This window comes from Schistocerca cancellata, chromosome 3, assembly GCF_023864275.1.
Source record: "Schistocerca cancellata isolate TAMUIC-IGC-003103 chromosome 3, iqSchCanc2.1, whole genome shotgun sequence".
NCBI classification, from domain to species: domain Eukaryota; kingdom Metazoa; phylum Arthropoda; class Insecta; order Orthoptera; family Acrididae; genus Schistocerca; species Schistocerca cancellata.
The window spans coordinates 869,755,060-869,774,663 of record NC_064628.1 but is presented as its reverse complement, the minus strand read 5'-3'; the positions used below and the strand labels follow the sequence as shown (position 1 = coordinate 869,774,663).

The following is a 19,604-nucleotide window of genomic DNA, read 5'->3' as shown; positions in this document are numbered from 1 at the left end:
CATTTTCATAGCTACTGTATCTGTCACACTAAAATATTTCTCTCATTTAGTATGGCCACTCATGGACACTACATCTGCAGCAACAAGCAGTCCCTTACTTGGGATGATGAAGGTCATACTAAGCCATTTTCCTACATATTTCCCTAATCCTCGTGCCCCCAGAAACTGTCTGTGAAAGAACATCTTCTCAGTACCTAGAGTGGATCGGCTTGCCATATCTGTTTCCAAGAATTCAATAAGGAACATCCCACTCACAATCCTTCCCAACCCTCAGTAGGTGGTATTCCACTGTCTACAAAAGATCCTGGTCTATTCTCCTGTTACAACCCTTCGCCACTTAAGCAGTACACCTGTGGAAGACCCAAGTGCAAGACCTGGCCTCTGCACCATCCCAGTGCAATCTTTTCCAGTCATGTCACTGATAGATCCTATCCTGTCTGGGAAAAGCAGCCATATCATATACAAGTGCTACTGTAACTTCTGCACTGCCTTTTATGCAGGTATTACCATCAACCAGCTGTCCACACGAATTAATGTGACAACTGTCAAACTGAGGCCAAGAACAGAGTGAGCAAAACTCGCTGCTGAGCATAACACACATGAGTTCAGTGGCCTCTTCACAATGTGTAACAGCTGAAACCTAACCTCTCCCTCTGATGCATGACTTGTCCAAAAGCTTAGCAACATTTTCAATCTTGGTTATGTTGATAATCCACTGCCTCAAGTGTTTGGCAAGTTATTACATTTACCTCTTTCATTTCTTATATTATACCGAGGACTTTTCATTACCACGTACAAAAATAATGTAATAAAATATTTTCAACTAGTATTATTGTGCTTTTACTTACATAAATGTTTAATTTTCAATAATACATGGCTCACAGAAATTTGTGCGCATGAAAGAGTATCGTGAATACATACATTACGTAGATGAGAATCAGGACACACATTTCATAAAATATTTTATTCTGTAGGCGTATTACCATGTACTTGGGCTGGAGAATGGCTGTGATCAAGAAAAAGTTCGTACGTCTTTCCTTGAACTCGTCAAACGGTATCATCCAGACAGTGGTTCTCCAGAGGCAGACTCTGAGAAGTTTCACCAGGTACAGTAGGATTATTTTGAATTGTAATCATAGCAACTGGCAACAATGTAAGGTACTCGTACCTGCCTCACACACAAAGTTCTTCTTATTAACTTGGCTCCTGAGTAACAGAGGTAGCTGGCATACTTTCTTATCTATTTTTGTCTTATGGAATAATCATTTAAGATAGTCATCTAAAGTCAATAAACTTCCAATTCTGCAAAAATGAACATGTAAATAATATGCAGAGATGATAAGTTTTACACCTACCAAAGAGCTTTTCAAAGACTGAAACACACAGGCTGCCATCCTAATGCAGTTGTAGTATGATGTTATTCATGTCAAATAATTGATCAGTTTCTGTAAGCAATATGAATTCTGTGTCATAGTGCGATACACACGCATATTGCTTATAGAAATTGACAGAAGACTCTTGTAGCTATCATATTCAGTTCTTAAGATAGTTCAGTGGAGCTGAAACCAGTCATAACATTAGAAATATGTGCAGTTTTGAATAACAACAAAATTTGTTGTACAATCAGTGACTGTGGGTCTTCTCAAAATAAGACAGTATGTGAATTACTAAAACAGCATCTCTGATAGCAGTTCCAGATTTTTTGTATGTCCTTACCCTTACTGTAAAATGAAGAAAAATTGTACATGCCATAATAAGAGAGGGTATTAACAATTTCCATGAATATGGAACAAGTGTAGTTGAACTGTTAGATACTGGCAAGGAATAGAAAATTTTCAGTTTTATAACTGGAAGTTTCTCCAGAAGGAGCAAAAGGTAAGACAGAAGAATGAAAAAAGTTAAGAAACAAGTTTAAAGTAAAATGGAAGGGAAAAAAGCTCATAATACTGTTATTTTCATAAGTTATGTGGAAGGAGAATGAAAGAAGATCTACACATGTGAGAAATCAAGAGCTCATTCACCAGCACAAATACCTTCATTGTCTGGTGATGAGCAGTGGTGGTTGCCAATGAGGACGTCCTGTTTTTGATTCCAAGTTCCCATATCTAATTTGTGTGTGTGTGTGTGTGTGTGTGTGTGTGTGTGTGTGTGATGGAAAGGTTGAGAGTGTGCTTGACTTCCAAGAACATAAAGGCACTTGTTTAACTCCATTGGACACCAGACCTCAATTTCATTGAAATCATCATGGATGCCACATAGCAAACTGTGTGGATCTAGGACCCACCCATGATCAATGTCCCTGAGTTTAATATGCTGGTTGAGAGTCATGGACCAAGATGATTCCCAAATGTGTTGCCATTGTCTTCAGTGTGAAACGAGGTGCTAAGCATTAGTATGTTGATGTGTCTTATCAAATTACATACAAGTGTAAAAAGTCAGTGTATCATTCACACATCAAAGTGTTGTTGTACAGATATTTTCAATACTATTTCTTTTGACACTAGAAGTCATTTGTGATATTGTCCATATTCTATGTGGCTTTTCAAGTATGTAATTAAAATATGGCTCTGCAGTCAAACAGAAGTGTCAGCACAATGTCGTTGGCCAGGTTGATGTAGCTGTGCAGGCATGGTGTGTGTGTGTGTGTGTGTGTGTGTGTGTGTGTGTGTGTGTGTGTGTGTGTGAGGGAGAGAGAGAGAGAGAGAGAGAGAGAGAGAGAGAATCCGAAAGTTTTCCCAGTCTTGTGTATGTAACCGTCAACAATACACTTCAACTATGAGTTGAGTTGTTACCTGTATTCTTGTTACTTGTATTCCACCAAGCACTTTCCATTACTATGTTTAGATCCAATATTACAGAGTCCGCCAGAAATATGTATACACACTTTATCAGACTCTATCGAGATACTGATATTGTTGTTCAATTTGAGTTATGAGTGTATTGTAGTATTGTCTTTGGCTCAACAGATGTTAGTACTTACTTTCACCTCGGTATTGAGAAAACAAGATGGCTGTAGCATGCTTGACATTCTAGCAATGAATATGTATTATGAAGTGGTTTTTCAAGTTTGATAATGCCATTGAAGTGCAACATCAGTGGAGGTGGGAGTTTGAAACAGAACTGCCAACCCACCTAACAATTAAACGTATCATTGACAAGTTTGAATTGTGTGGAACGATTTGTGATATTCACAAAGGAAGATCAGGAAGACAGTGTACAGCTACAAGTCCTGCTTCATTGGATCTCATGTTGGAAATGTTTGTTAATTCTCTACAGAAGTCTGCTATGCAATGTGCACATGAAGTGGGAGTTAGCAGTACAAGTGTACGAAGAATTCTGAAAGCTGCAAAGTGGAATGTTTACCCGGTTGGTAGGTACTCAGAGAACGACAGGACAAGGTTATGATTGTGGGTGGGGCCGTAAACAGTTACTGTGAGTTGCACAATCAAAGATACAACTTTATTTTTCTAAGAACCACTCATTTACACATTGCTTTAAAAGATCACAACTAAACAATATGGCTGAAGGCCTCATTAAAGAACTTGAGATGCTTTCTGGGCTGAAGGCCCAAAACTACACCAAAAACAAGAATAGCTGAAGGCCTACACTACACATTTGAAGGACAACTACAATTAAAACAAATTAATAAACAATTTCTCCATCCAAGAAATTTCTTTTTAAACTTACATCAGAACAGCCTAAAGCCTAATTAAAGAAATATTAACTTATTGCACAACTGAAGGCCACAGACAAATTTGAAACAACGGCTGAATGCCTGAACAACAAGTCAGACAAACAATTTAAAATAAACCCCTTCCTTCTTATTACAAATTTTACTTTAAAGAATACACACGGCTGAAGGATTTATTAAAAGGGGTTCAAATCCTCGGCTGAGGGCCACACATAACACATGGAACAACTAATGGCTTAGGGCCTGGATTACAAACAATTTCAGATAGAACCAATTTTAAGGGGAATTTTTTTTTCTTTTTTAAAATACAATCAATCTTAAAAAATTTTAATTTAACACGGCGGAAGGCCTTTATGTAAAATTTAAAAGAACTGAAATAATACACGGCCGAAGGCCTCACACAGTACTTCAAACTAAAATGAAAATCACAATCTAAAACAAACAGTACAACTGCTACTCAGAAGTGTTCCCAGGGTCAGCCTGAGAAGGTAGCTCAAACATAAGGTGAGGTGAGACAGGCAGCCAAGAGTTCAAGTTAAATAATCAGATGGCAACCCAAACTAGGGACAGTCCAAGGACCGACCAACAATTTAACCAATTCCCTTCCGTCTGACCAACGGCACAACGATGGAAAATATCGGCTGAGGACAAGGATACGAACAGCACTACATTTTCAGAAATTGGCGTTTAAAAATAGCCAAGGGAACAATAACCACTCTAAGCAAGTATGAACCAAACAACTTTAAGGCTGTCGAACTACACGATGTGCCGGACAGCATCAACACAACGGTTAAAGGCACACTGCCGGAAAAGTACACTAATGACCAGGGTAGATAGCTGGGGCGTTAACGTCCACAGGGCAGAAAATACCGCTGGTGCACTTCACTGGTAAGTAACAGTCAATTTAATAATTAATCACAATATAGGAAGACGGCTGCAAGATTTTGCCAACCCCAACATATCATATGTTGCTGCTAGCCCAAACGGCCCAGTGAGCAACAACCTGCAAATGAATGAAGAGACATCACAATAATTGAGGCTTCATAACTGATCACTCAACTTCAGCATCCAGGTTCGGTGGGCAACGAGCTTTGTCGCTCTTGCAGCTAGCACCTCACGATCCGACAGTGCGTGCACGCTGCCAGTGGTCCTGGCCTGGCCTTGTGCCATGGAGAGATCCTCGCTGCTCTGTCCCAACCGACTGATCACCACACACACACACCACCACCACCCGGAAATACTAGAGGTCACACCAAAGATAGTACGACTGTACTAGCATCGATAGGCGCTGCTGCTGCCACTCACAGAGACAAGCCAGCAACTTCGTTACGCCAGTAAGTAAGGAAGAAACAAGACCCCACTTGATGTGACGAAATGCCAAAGAACAAACGGCATGAATGCGAGCCACACATGGCTCAAACCCCCTCCCCCCCCCCTCCCACCCTTCCGACCCAAACACCGACCCGGGGGTAACTCAACAATTGGGCTAACCAAATGTAACTTGGCTAAGGTGGACGCTGTACTTCTTACCAGTGTGGTTACCCCTAACCAGAATGTTAACCAGGCCTAAAATACGCAGAATGGTACAAGGGCCCAAAAACCAGGGAGTGAATTTACTAAAATTTCCGATACGCACCTGTCTCCCGGGAAAATTTCATACAGTCACCTGATCTCCTGGCCTTCCCCTAAAGGTTCGTCAATTACGATTGTAACGCTCAGCTTACTTGTAATGGGCCTTGAGAATATTACGTCTGGCATGGTACCAGTTCTCCTAGATGACCTGAGGGGTAATATCCGCCGGAATGAGATCTTGAATTCCCCATAAGTTCAAAAGGGGGGAATTAACAGGATAGGCAAGGATCAAGGAGGCCGGAGTAGCTTTCAGTGCCTCATGATTGGCGGTATTGAAATCAAAGCTAAGCCAAGGAAGACTAGAATCCCACTTACTAGGCGTACTCTGATGGAAAATAATCAATGCGGATTTAAGATTTCGATTGACCTTCTCTGTGAAAGAGCCCTGCTGATAATATGGTCTAGTAGTTACATGCTTGACACCATTTTGAAAAACAGAATGCCTTGAAGGGAGCTGAAAGGAAAGGCGACACGTTATCACTGACAATTTCGTTTGGGGATCCAAAAACTCTGAAAACATTTGTTAAATGCAAAATAGTGATGGTAGCAGTTACGTTATGACTCGGAAGGAGCCAGGTAAATCTTGAAAACGTATCAATAATAATCGAAATGTATTGATGACCTCTCTTAGTACGAGGTAAGGGCCCCACATAATTGATACAGAGTTTGTGCATAGGACAGGATTCATGCTAAGAACTCAACAGACCCTGTTGAAGAGCATTATTAGGTTTGGCCACATTACACAATCGACAACTAGAAACCATCTCTCTGTCGACATGGTCCATGAAAGACCAAGTCAAATGGTCCTTAATTCTTTGCAAGGTCTTATAAGTTCCTAAGTGCCCACCAACCAACGAATCATGAAAGTAATGAAAAACTGGGCACACCAGAGCTACTGGTAAACAGATCTTGAATTGCTTAGCACATCCTACTCTTTTACACAAAGTACCTTTCTTGATAATGTGCTCGTCCAATAGTTCCCCAGCCAACAGGCGTTGCTTAACGGGTGACCAAGTAGGGTCCTGATCCTGATGCTGAGCAACATCATCAAATAAATGAGGAATCTCGCCTAACACAATACAACTAAGACTGCCTCCCTCTGTTTCCCGGGTGCCCTCACTAGATGTATGTTCAGTGAACATACGACAGAGGACGTCCGTAAGGACATTTTCAGTCCCTTTTATGTGTTTGACCTCAAATTGAAATGCGTACTGCCCACCTGGCGATACGGCCAGTTTTACGTGGCCTGGCTAACACCCAACTTAATGTTTGATTGTCAGTTTCTAGCTGAAATACCCGATGCTCAAGGTAAAAGCAGTACTTCTCCAGCATGAACAAAACGGCCAATGCCTCACCCCATAGATAGAATATTTAAGTTCGGCACTGGTTAACCGACGAGACGCATACACTAATGGCTGCCTCTGACCTTCGAACTACCAGAGGAGGACAGCCGAAATACCCGCGTTAGAAGTGTCAGTTTGGACAATGAACTTTTTATTAAAATCTGGCACTCCAAGAATGAGAGGGTTGGCTATAGCTGCCTTAATGTGCTCAAACGCGGCCTCTTGGGCAGGTCCCCATTCAAAACGCACTCCTTTCTGGTCCAATTCATTTAAGGGAGCCACCAACTGAGCAAAATTAGGGACAAAACGCCTAAAATAATTTGCCATGCCTATGAACCTGGCAATTCCACACTTATCAGTAGGGGGAGGCAGAGTTATTAATGCCTTAGTTTGTTCCTGGTCGATGCGAATACTCTGACCTGATACTAGGTGACCTAAAAAGGAACCCTGCTGCTTGGCTAACATCGATTTATTGGGTTTAACAGTTAACCTGGCCCCCTGCAATCTAGCAAAAACTTGCTGGATATGATCCAAATGCTCCTGAAACGAAAGGCTATAAATCATCAAGTCATCTAAATAATTATAAACACAGACTAATTTCAAGTTGCTAAGGATATTATCCAGCAAACGAGTAAGAACAGCTGCACCACTTGCCAAATCAAAGGGAACCCTGTGAAACTCAAACAGATTCCTATCAGTACAAAATGCTGTAACATATTTACATTCTTCAGCTAAGGAAATCTGATAAAAGGCTTGATTCATATCAAGTACAGTAAACCAATTAGCACTGGCAAATCAAGTAAAGGAGTTATGAAGATCAGGTAGAGGAACAGATTCAAGGACAACCTTGGTGTTCAGGCACCGGTAGTCAACAACAGGCCTAAAGTCCCGCCCCTGATCCTTAGGGACAAGGAATATGGGGGAAGCATAGGCAGATGTAGAAGGCCTAATAACCCCTTGCTCAAGCGTTTTGGATATTTTAGCTCTTAGTATCTTCATCTTAGGGGGTGAGAGACAATATGGGGACTGCGTAACAGGAATGTCATCAGATAGACAGATATGGTAATTAAGAACATTAGTAACACCCAAATTATCACAAAGAAGCTCAGGGAACCTCTGTAACAAATCCTGTAATTGAGAAGCCTGATGTGGCGAGAGATGGGTAAGATCGAACTCATTAGGCACAGCCTCAACAGCCAGTTTGCTGGCATTTCGATGCACAGTATGTTTAGCACATTCGCAGAAACCAAACTTCTCCGCAGAAGCGAAGTTAAAAAAGAAGGTGTGCCTAGAAAAATCCAAGACTAAACCAGTTTTATTGATGAAATCACTCCCCAAAATTAAATCGACTGGCAGCTCCTTGACCAAGGCTAATGACAAAGACCAGGACAAATCCCCAACCGATATACTCCCTTGGGCCCAACCATGCAGAGGCAGCACCTGGTCACTGGCTACCCGACATCTCTGCACCGGAGAAGGGACCGACCGAAGTTTCGTGAGATGACCAAATTCAAAAAACCATTCCAAACTTAATAGCGAAAAGGAGCTACCAGAATCCAAAAGAGCACAAATAGGTTCCCCACCTACTCGAGAACAAATAAAAGGCAAGGACGGTTATGAGGGAGCAACAACATGGGTACCCCAAGGTTTAAAGGTTCAATCCCGAGGTCGCTGCGCAGCCCGGCATCATTTATTGGCTCTGGGCATGCAAGGTTGAATGCAAGAGCATACCAAATGAGCCATGCCACCGCACGTGAAGCAATACCGGGGTTCCCTTTTAACGGCCTCAGCTTATGTAGACAATTCGAAATTTCCCTTGACAATGCCCGTGGGCTGACCCTTAACTTCACGACATACATTGTTCACAAGCAACAATGCAGATACCGCTACAACAGTGGCACAAAGCTCTTCCCAATTTGAAGCACGATCACGAAAAACTAAGTGTGACTTATCCACCATTCGCATCTCCCTGGGAACAATAGCCACCAACTCCCGTTCTGGCAAATCAATCAACAAGGCCAAGCAGGCCGTCTGAACTCTGTCCACATACTGATGTAACTCCTCTTTATCCTGCTGCATCTCCCAAATGTAACGACACTCAAGCTGTTTCCAAACTCTGGTTGTCAATCTCTGGTCAGTGACAAGCTCCCTCAATTGCTGCAAGGAAAATCCTTCTGTCATGGCTGGGGTACAAGGTTTCTCGACTCACCTCTAGCTAACGGGTACAATAATGACAAAACTACTTGGTGCGGAATGCGAAAGGCAGCAGCATGTTGTTGAAGACGAATCAACAACCATAATTAGTTTTCAACCTGCTCAAGTCAATCTACAACTAATTCAGTAATACCTCGAAAGAAATACGCTAGAGGATTAGGCAATTTGGCAAATGCTGCATCTAACTTCTCAGAGGATATAACATCACCACTCCTGGGCTGGCTCCCGGTTCACCATTGATACAGCGAGTCACGCTCTTCAATCCTCTTCTCATCCAGTTCTAAACATGTAAGCTTAAACTACAATGCATTAACCAAAGACCCCAATTCGGGGGTTAATTTTTTATGATGATCCTCCAAGCCTAACATGCCTAAATCCGCTATCTGATTGGTTAGATGCACTAACTGTGCCTGCACCCTGTCTAATTGACTGCCACTAGGTTCAGTGCCTTCCAGAACACAAATGATGTCCTCAAGGCCCCTAATATCCTTAAACAAAATTCAATGGCTGCTTCTGTCTCACCCACCACATCTGGCGTGATGTCAACTGGGTGAAGAACAGTAGCACGCAAATGGGTCACTATGTCTGGAACACTGCCCTCAATAGACTGGCACCTTATCGTGAACTCATAAACAAGGTGGTCCTTCCTCAACAGGCTGATCCCTGGGCACTGCCTGACTGCCATTAAAATAGGTCACCTGAAACAATCAACAACCAAGACAATATGGCGCAACACTAACAGAAATACAATTCAAACCATCAGTAACTGTAATGGCACAATCATAACCATGTTCTGCTACCCATTGAAACCCAGATGGTAGGTACTCACAAAATGCACTGGATAAGGTTATGATTGTGGATGGGGCTGTAAACAGTTACTGTGAGTTGCACAATTTTTCTAAGAACCACTCATTTACACATTGCTTTAAAAGATCACAATCAAACAATATGGCTGAAGGCCTAGTTAAAGAACTTGAGATGCATTCTTGGCTGAAGGCCCAAAACCACACCAAAAACAAGAACGGCTGAAGGCAATTAAAAATAGAAGGAAAAAATTTTTTTTCTTTTTTTTAAAAAAAAACATGCAATTGAAAACAATTAGCAGCTGAAGGCCTACACTACACACCTGAAGGACAACTATAATTAAGAAACATTAATAAACATTAAACTTTCAACAGAATGGCCAAAAGTCAAATCAAAGAAATATTAACTTATTGCACAGCTGAAGGCCACAAACAAATTTGAAACAACGACTGAAGGCCTGAACAAGATGTCAGACAAACAATTTAAAATAAACCCCTTCCTTCTTATAACAAATTTGACTTTAAAGAATACACTTGGCTGAAGGCCTCTTAAAAAGGGTTCATGTAAATTCTCGGCTGAAGGCCACACATAACGCATCAAACAACTAACTGCTTAGGGCCTGGATTACAAACAATTTCAGATAGAACCAATTTTAAGAGAAATTTTTTTTCTTTTTTAAAATAAAATCAATCTTCAAAATTTTAATTTAACACAGCTGAAAGCATTTATGTAAAATTTAAAAGAACTGAATTCATACACGGCCGAAGGCTTTGCACAATACTTCAAACTAAAATGAAAATCACAATCTTAAACAAATAGAACAAGTGGTGCTCAGAAGTGTTCCAAGGGTTGGCCTGAGAAGGTAGCTCAAACGTAAGGTGAGGTGAGACAGGCAGCCAAGAGTTGAAGTTAAATAATCGGATGGCAACCCAAACTAGGGACGGCCCAAGGACCGACCAACAATTTAACCAATTCCCTTTCGTCTGACCAAAGGCACAACGACGGAAAATATCGGCCGGGGATGAGGATATGAACAGGACTACGCCTTCAGAAATTGGCATTTAAAACAGCCAAGGGAACAATAACCACTCTAAGCAAGTATGAACCAAACAACTTAAAGGCTGTCAAACTACAGGCCGTGCCGGACAGCATCAACATGACGATTAAAGGCGCATTGCCGGAAAAGTACGCTAATGGCCAGGGTAGGTAGCTAGGGCATTAACGTCCACAGGGCAGAAAATACCGCTGGTGCACTTCACTGGTAAGTAACAGCCAATTTAATAATTAATCACAATATAGGAAGACGGCTGCAAGATTTCGCTGACCCCAACATATTCAGCACTAGGCAAGTGCTGAATAAACCGTCAGTGCAACATTACTCATCACGTGACGACTGCCTACCATCCGCAAACTAGTGGGCTTACTAAATGCCTTGATAAGACCTTGGCTGACATTCTATCAATATTCATCATTGTTGAGCAGAGCAACTGGGATGAGGTGCTACCCTTTGTGACGTTTGCCTTCAACACTGCCAAACAATATACCACAATATTTATGCCATTTTTCCTGGTACATGCACGTGAGGCGACTACGACAATAGACACTGTGTTTCCATTACATCCTTATGATGTCGACGATGACTACATTGGCCAGGTGTTAACTAGAGTTAAGGAAGCTCAGCAGTTAGCTTGACATCGCATGCTGCAGGCTCAAGAAGACGATCACCGAAGGTATGACGCGAACCACAGCCCTGTTGTCTACCAGCCTGGTGAGTCGGGAGTCGGAGTATGCAGAACCGATGACTGATTTTCACCCTGGCAGTGATCTTCTTAGAACTTCCTTTGCCGCAACGCTCTTTGTTACCTTTCCCCTTGTTGCCTGTCACTGGAGCTTCGAATTTACCCTGGGTTGCAGGATCCTTATAGGGCTTCATTCGATGGACGTGGACCATATCCATGATCTTTCGTCGTCTTGTGTTGGGCTCAAAATCTTCAACTTCAAAAGTAACATCAGACAACTGCTTTACAACCTTATAAGGTCCAAAGCAGCGCCTGAGGAGCTTCTCAGAGAGACCAACCTTCATAACAGGAGTAAAGATCCAGACGGGGTCAACAGGCTGATAGACAACAGGGCAGTGGCTCGTGTCATACCTTCCGCGATCGTTTTCTTGAGCCTGCAGCATGCAGAGTCGAGCTAATTGCCAAGCTTCCTCAGCTCTGGTTAATACCTGGCTGATGTAATCATCGTCCACACCATCAGGATGTAAAGGAAACACAGTTTCCATCATCGTAATCACCTCACACCGCCCCATGAACCATGGACCTTGCCGTTGGTGGGGAGGCTTGCGTGCCTCAGCGATACAGATGGCCGTACCGTAGGTGCAACCACAACGGAGGGGTATCTGTTGAGAGGCCAGACAAACATGTGGTTCCTGAAGAGGGGCAGCAGCCTTTTCAGTAGTTGCAGGGGCAACAGTCTGGATGATTGACTGATCTGGCCTTGTAACATTAACCAAAACGGCCTTGCTGTGCTGGTACTGCGAACAGCTGAAAGCAAGGGGAAACTACAGCCGTAATTTTTCCCGAGGACATGCAGCTCTACTGTATGATTAAATGATGATGGCGTCCTCTTGGGTAAAATATTCCGGAGGTAAAATAGTCCCCCATTCGGATCTCCGGGCGGGGACTACTCAGGAGGACGTCGTTATCAGGAGAAAGAAAACTGGCGTTCTACGGATCGGAGCGTGGAATGTCAGATCCCTTAATCGGGCAGGTAGGTTAGAAAATTTAAAAAGGGAAATGGATAGGTTAAAGTTAGATATAGTGGGAATTAGTGAAGTTCGGTGGCAGGAGGAACAAGACTTTTGGTCAGGTGAATACAGGGTTATAAATACAAAATCAAATAGGGGTAATGCAGGAGTAGGTTTAATAATGAATAAAAAAATAGGAGTGTGGGTTAGCTACTACAAACAGCATAGTGAACGCATTATTGTGGCCAAGATAGACACAAAGCCCATGCCTACTACAGTAGTACAAGTTTATATGCCAACTACCTCTGCAGATGATGAAGAAATAGATGAAATGTATGACGAGATAAAAGATATTATTCAGGTAGTGAAGGGAGACGAAAATTTAATAGTCATGGGTGACTGGAATTCGTCAGTAGGAAAAGGGAGAGAAGGAAACATAGTAGGTGAATATGGATTGGGGGGAAGGAATGAAAGAGGAAGCCGCCTTGTAGAATTTTGCACAGAGCATAATTTAATCATAGCCAACACTTGGTTCAAGAATCATAAAAGAAGGTTGTATACCTGGAAGCATCCTGGAGATACTAAAAGGTATCAGATAGATTATATAATGGTAAGACAGAGATTTAGGAACCAGGTTTTAAATTGTAAGACATTTCCTGGGGCAGATGTGGATTCTGACCACAATCTATTGGTTATGAACTGCAGATTGAAACTGAAGAAACTGCAAAAAGGTGGGAATTTAAGGAGATGGGACCTGGATAAACTGAAAGAACCAGAGGTTGTAGAGAGTTTCAGGGAGAACATAAGGGAACAATTGACAGGAATGGGGGAAAGAAATACAGTAGAAGAAGAATGGGTAGCTCTGAGGGATGAAGTAGTGAAGGCAGCAGAGGATCAAGTAGGTAAAAAGACGAGGGCTAATAGAAAACCTTGGGTAACAGAAGAAATATTGAATTTAATTGACGAAAGGAGAAAATATAAAAATGCAGCAAATGAAGCAGGCAAAAAGGAATACAAACGTCTCAAAAATGATATCGACAGAAAGTGCAAAATGGCTAAGCAGGGATGGCTAGAGGACAAATGTAAGGATGTAGAGGCTTGTCTCACTAGGAGTAAGATAGATACTGTCTACAGGAAAATTAAAGAGACCTTTGGAGAGAAGAGAACCACTTGTATGAATGTCAAGAGCTCAGATGGAAACCCAGTTCTAAGCAAAGAATGGAAGGCAGAAAGGTGGAAGGAGTATATAGAGGGTTTATACAAGGGCGATGTACTTGAGGACAATATTATGGAAATGGAAGAGGATGTAGATGAAGACGAAATGGGAGATAAGATACTGCGTGAAGAGTTTGACAGAGCACTGAAAGACCTGAGTCGAAACAAGGCCCCGGGAGTAGACAACATTCCATTTGAACTACTGATGGCCTCGGGAGAGCCAGTCATGACAAAACTCTACCATCTGGTGAGCACGATGTATGAGACAGGTGAAATACCCTCAGACTTCAAGAAGAATATAATAATTCCAATCCCAAAGAAAGCAGGTGTTGACAGATGTGAAAATTACCGAATTATCAGTTTAATAAGTCACAGCTGCAAAATACTAACGCGAATTCTTTACAGACGAATGGAAAAACTGGTAGAAGCCGACCTCGGGGAAGATCAGTTTGGATTCCGTAGAAATGTTGGAACACGTGAGGCAATACTGACCTTACGACTTATCTTAGAAGAAAGATTAAGGAAAGGCAAACCTACGTTTCTAGCATTTGTAGACTTAGAGAAAGCTTTTGACAATGTTAACTGGAATACTCTCTTTCAAATTCTGAAGGTGGCAGGGGTAAAATACAGGGAGCGAAAGGCTATTTACAGTTTGTACAGAAACCAGATGGCAGTTATAAGAATCGAGGGGCATGAAAGGGAAGCAGTGGTTGGGAAAGGAGTAAGACAGGGTTGTAGCCTCTCCCCGATGTTATTCAATCTGTATATTGAGCAAGCAGTAAAGGAAACAAAAGAAAAATTCGGAGTAGGTATTAAAATTCATGGAGAAGAAGTAAAAACTTTGAGGTTTGCCGATGACATTGTAATTCTGTCAGAGACAGCAAAGGACTGGGAAGAGCAGTTGAACGGAATGGACAGTGTCTTGAAAGGAGGATATAAGATGAACATCAACAAAAGCAAAACGAGGATAATGGAATGTAGTCAAATTAAGTCGGGTGATGCTGAGGGAATTAGATTAGGAAATGAGAAACTTAAAGTAGTAAAGGATTTTTGCTATTTAGGGAGTAAAATAACCGATGATGGGCGAAGTAGAGAGGATATAAAATGTAGACTGGCAATGGCAAGGAAAGCGTTTCTGAAGAAGAGGACTTTGTTAGCATCGGGTATAGATTTAAGTGTCAGGAAGTCGTTTCTGAAAGTATTTGTATGGAGTGTAGCCATGTATGGAAGTGAAACATGGACGGTAACTAGTTTGGACAAGAAGAGAATAGAAGCTTTCGAAATGTGGTGCTACAGAAGAATGCTGAAGATCAGGTGGGTAGATCACGTAATAATGAGGAGGTATTGAATAGGATTGGGGAGAAGAGAAGTTTGTGGCACAACTTGACTAGAAGAAGGGATCTGTTGGTAGGACATGTTTTGAGGCATCAAGGGATCACAAATTTAGCATTGGAGGGCAGTGTGGAGGGTAAAAATCGTAGAGGGAGACCAAGGGATGAATACACTAAGCAGATTCAGAAGGATGTAGGTTGCAGTAGATACTGGGAGATGAAGAAGCTTGCACAGGATAGAGTAGCATGGAGAGCTGCATCAAACCAGTCTCAGGACTGAAGACCACAACAACAACAACAATCACCTCACACCCATGCACCAGGAAAAATAGTGTAAATCCTGTGGTGTCTTGTTTGGCAGTGTTGTAGGCAAACGTCCCAGTTGCTCTGCTCAACATTGACAAACATTAAAAGCATGTCAGCCAAGGTCTTATTAAGGTGTTCAGTAAGCCCATTAGTTTTTGTTTGCTAGGCAGTCGTCATGTGGCAGTCGATACCCAGCATCTCCACCAGAATAATGCCATGTAAAAAAAGGTGTAATCAGATGAATGACAAACACTAACTTCACTTAATGAAGGTTTATTCAGTACTTGCACATACAAGAGTGCGGAGCGAACTGCCTCTGCCCAGAACACGTATGGTATATATACAGTTACAGAACATTCCAGTACAGTGATTCTTGACATGTGTCGATACTTCTAGAATGTACTCAAAGCGAATATAGAAATTAAAATTTTACAGTTCAGGTGAGTTTTGAAATCATGACCCTCCTTAAGAGAACAACGTCTCGGTGTTAAGTCCTCCTAGTCCAGGAACGAGTCATCGGTCATGCGTACTCCGACTCCCGTAATCCACAAATCTCAAGAATCATTGTACTGGAATGTTCTGTAACTGTATATACACCATATGAGTTTTGGCCAGAGGCAGTTCGTTACGCACTCTTGTATGTGCAGGTGCTGAATAAACCTTCATTAAGTGAAGTTAGTGTTCGTCATTCATCTAATTACACCTCTTCTACATGGCAATATAGAGACTTAGACTTATTCTGTTTCCTGATAATCATTAGCCTGTAAATTTGTGTCGCTTTATGTCAGTGTTTTTTATTTTCTTGTGTCACTTTTATTTATATTTTATGTTAGTGTTTTACTATGCATAAACTAATCTTGCACGGTTTCATAGAGATCTTTAAAGTTATCTGAGACTGAGTACTGTTGTTCTTTCTCTGTGTGCTAATGCTATTGTTGATGTTGTCTTCATTTCAAAGGTTGGTTTGATGCATCCCTCCATGCTAGCCCATCCACTGCAAACATCTTCATCTCTGCATAACTATCGCAAACTACATCTGTTCAAACCTGCTTACTGGAGTCAAGTCTTTGTCTCCCTCTACAGTTCTTACCCCCACACACTTCCCTACATCACCAAACTGGCAATTACATAATGCCTTGGGATCATTGTTTGCTGCAACAGGTGGAACATGTGCTTTATTGGTGCTTAATATTTTACCAATTTTGATCACTATTTGAGCAATTTTGATCGAGATAAACTCGTGCTGTAGTGTTCTTCTTCGGCACGCCAGTGTAGAAGTGTGCACAGAATAAGCTAAGTGAAAAATCAGTGCAATACACATATTTATTTATGTATGACAGCTGACTTAGGAATTGTCCTTTGTGCCAGACCGCATGTATAATATTGTGTGCCAATTTAAAGCTCTAGATTTGCATATTTTACTGTTCACATCATTTCTGCATAAACTTTCATTGATTATACCAGGCTGTGGAAGACTAGAGCTCCAGATTGATGAAGATATCCCTACAAGCACACGTAACAAAGATTGTTGCTATGGAAGACATTGTTATCATGATTTCAGTCGTCAGTCTAGATGTGCTCAGTTAAACTGTGAAGATGTGTTTATTGCTTACCAAAGCTCACAGAAGAAATCTGTATACCAACAAAGATCAAAGCATTACAGGTGATCAAGAAATTTGCATCACCAATTGTCACAAGCAGTCACAAATCATCCCTAAAGATGTGTGTGTAGGAACAGCTGAACCAGTCCATATTGGACAGCACTGTGCCACTGATGAAGAACCATGATCCACCATCACTACAGGTAATGCAGTGGAGGAAGATGCTATTGAACTGCCATTAGGGTCTGGCCTGAATAAGGAACATCATCAGTGAGTATTAGCCATTCTGTACCAATTTTTTATGATTTGAAATCCAGAGAGGAGAAAGTACAGACCAAGTGGCCCATGATAAAATCAACACTGGGGCTCATCCATCAGTTAGCCAGCACTAGCACAGAGTGTTGCTGGTTAAACAATGAGTAATCCAGAAAGAAGTGGAGAAGACATCATTGAACATTCAGAGAATCCTTTCTTCTGTATTCCTTGTGAAGAAGAAATATGTCACATGATCTTTATGTGTTGACTACCAATGACTGAACAAAATCATGAAAAAATATGTATCTCTATCGTATATTTCCTGAAGAGAGCAAAGTATTTCTCAACTATGAACATGCAGGTAGACTAATGGCAATTCGAGGTTGATGAGGCTGACCGGGAAAAGACATGTGATGACCTCTATGAGTTCAAAGTTATGCCATTTGAACTATGTAGTGCTCAAGCCACCTATGAGTGTATGACGGCCAACTTGTATTTACACCTAAGATGTATGTTTCCTATGGTGGCTTATCTTCCTCCGGCTAATGTACTACTCTTTGTTAAAACTTGTCCCACAGGTGCCTCACCGCCGAGCCGTACACCATCTGCTTTATGCTTTGATGTACTAGTGACCAGTCAATCTACTATGCTGGTGATTCTACATTCAAATTATTGAGGGCCAACAATTAATGTTAGTTAAAGATTATTAAACATAAAAGATCAGGGGAATCACAGTAATTATGTATACTACACTCGATTCATGTTTTATGTAACTGATTTATTCAGTAAGATATAGCTTCCTACTGAGTGATGGTCCTAAATGAAATAAAATGCAAGTTCGTGTGGGAAGGAGGTCACATTTTCAATGTAACTAGCAGCACACGAGTGATTGTAGTCTCCACTTAATATGCTCAAATTACTAAGTGCATTTATACATCAGTTGTTTTAACCCCATACTTTGATGCATAAACTGAAGTCCACATATAAAGAAATACAGTTTCATGCTCCAACAACCAAGGTCACAATCACAGGTCTGCAATCAGAATCCATCACTTGGTGCACTTAAAAAAAAAGGTCTCCAATGCTCGTAACTGAACCCCACTCTCACATCAAAAACCAAAATCAGCCATCTCTCTCTGATGGGCGTAACATAACCTCCTCCTTGTGTTTTTCCACAGCTCCTCAGAGTGCATCTCTGACCACCGCATCCACTGACATCACCGAACTTTACCTGATGGAATCTCAAGTAGCTCCTCGCGACATAACACACTTCTTACAATTCTTTGACACACCGTGTTCAATTGAAACGGAATGAAAATGAATTGGAAATTTAAATGTAAATGGAATTGGACCACCATTCCTACAGTCATAATTCTACTATTAATTTACATATTTTTCATGAAACATGATTTAATATTGTGTTTACTGATGCTTATTACTATTCCTTTAATTGTATAAGTATGTTTACTGCTCTTTCAATCAAATACCGTTCACTAGATTAATATGTTAAATTAATTTGATATACTAATAATTATGTGCCACATCACTTATAAGTGTATGTGTTGAGTAGTTTCTGGTATCATGCACTTAATGCAGACATTTATCATCATAGCATATTTAATAATAATGTAATTTGCATTGATATTCATGAAATAGTTACTGTGCAATGCCATTGTCCAAAATTATGTCCACCTTACAAGACAGCCTTGTTTGTTACTTATAGTGTGCAAACGTTTACATTATAGAGTCTAGTTTTGCCTGTAATTATAGTTGGTGCTTGTGTACATAGCTTTGCATTTCTTGGGCTCTCACGAAACCCTTAAGCTTACTGCATCAGTGTTGCTTGCATCAGTCTAAGTTATTAGAGTGTTTGTTCTCTACAGAGTCTTGGTATTTGCAAATAATGATTTGCTTTGGACATCTGCAGCTGTTAGCGGCTGTCTCGGCTTTTATCTGTAAGTACCCACCACTTAAGGCCAGATGCTCACTTTTGCTGATCCCTCCTTTGTTCGTAGTCCCTCATCATGTCTACCTTGGTGGAACCCAGTACCATTTGCCCAGCCACCATTTGTTTACACACAGTACAATGAACAGTTTTCTGTAGTAGTTCCATGTTGGATACATTTTCCAAAAAGGAAACATCCCTGGCTTAAACTAATGGTTATGCTGCTCCACTGCTCCATCCTTTCTACAATACTCTTTCTGTATCATCTGTTATTCTTTGCACTTCTGGGTATTCCCACAGCAGTGGAACCTTATCTGGTTTCTCCAGATTTAATAAATAACCCTAAATAGTAGCCTGAGGCTTCCTCTCTGGCCTTGGATCACAGTGTCATTTTTGCGTAGATATTCAGAGAAGACTTAAGCCATCTGACAACCATGTTGAAGTGTGTTCAGACCACAGGCTTCCACCTGAATCCTAAAAAGTGCCTCTTCATTGTCAAAGAAATAAAAATCTTATAA

At 41.2% G+C, this 19,604-nt stretch overlaps 1 protein-coding gene across 1 annotated transcript in view; it reads left to right on the top strand.

The window, feature by feature from the left end:
• LOC126175933 (dnaJ homolog subfamily C member 28) overlaps nt 1–19,604 on the top strand; it is an 83,749-nt gene that overhangs the window by 15,839 nt on the left and 48,306 nt on the right. Inside the window, exon 2 of the mRNA XM_049923011.1 lies at nt 975–1,106. Coding sequence (XP_049778968.1) covers nt 975–1,106 — 132 coding nt within the window. The remainder of the gene's footprint in view (nt 1–974; nt 1,107–19,604) is intronic.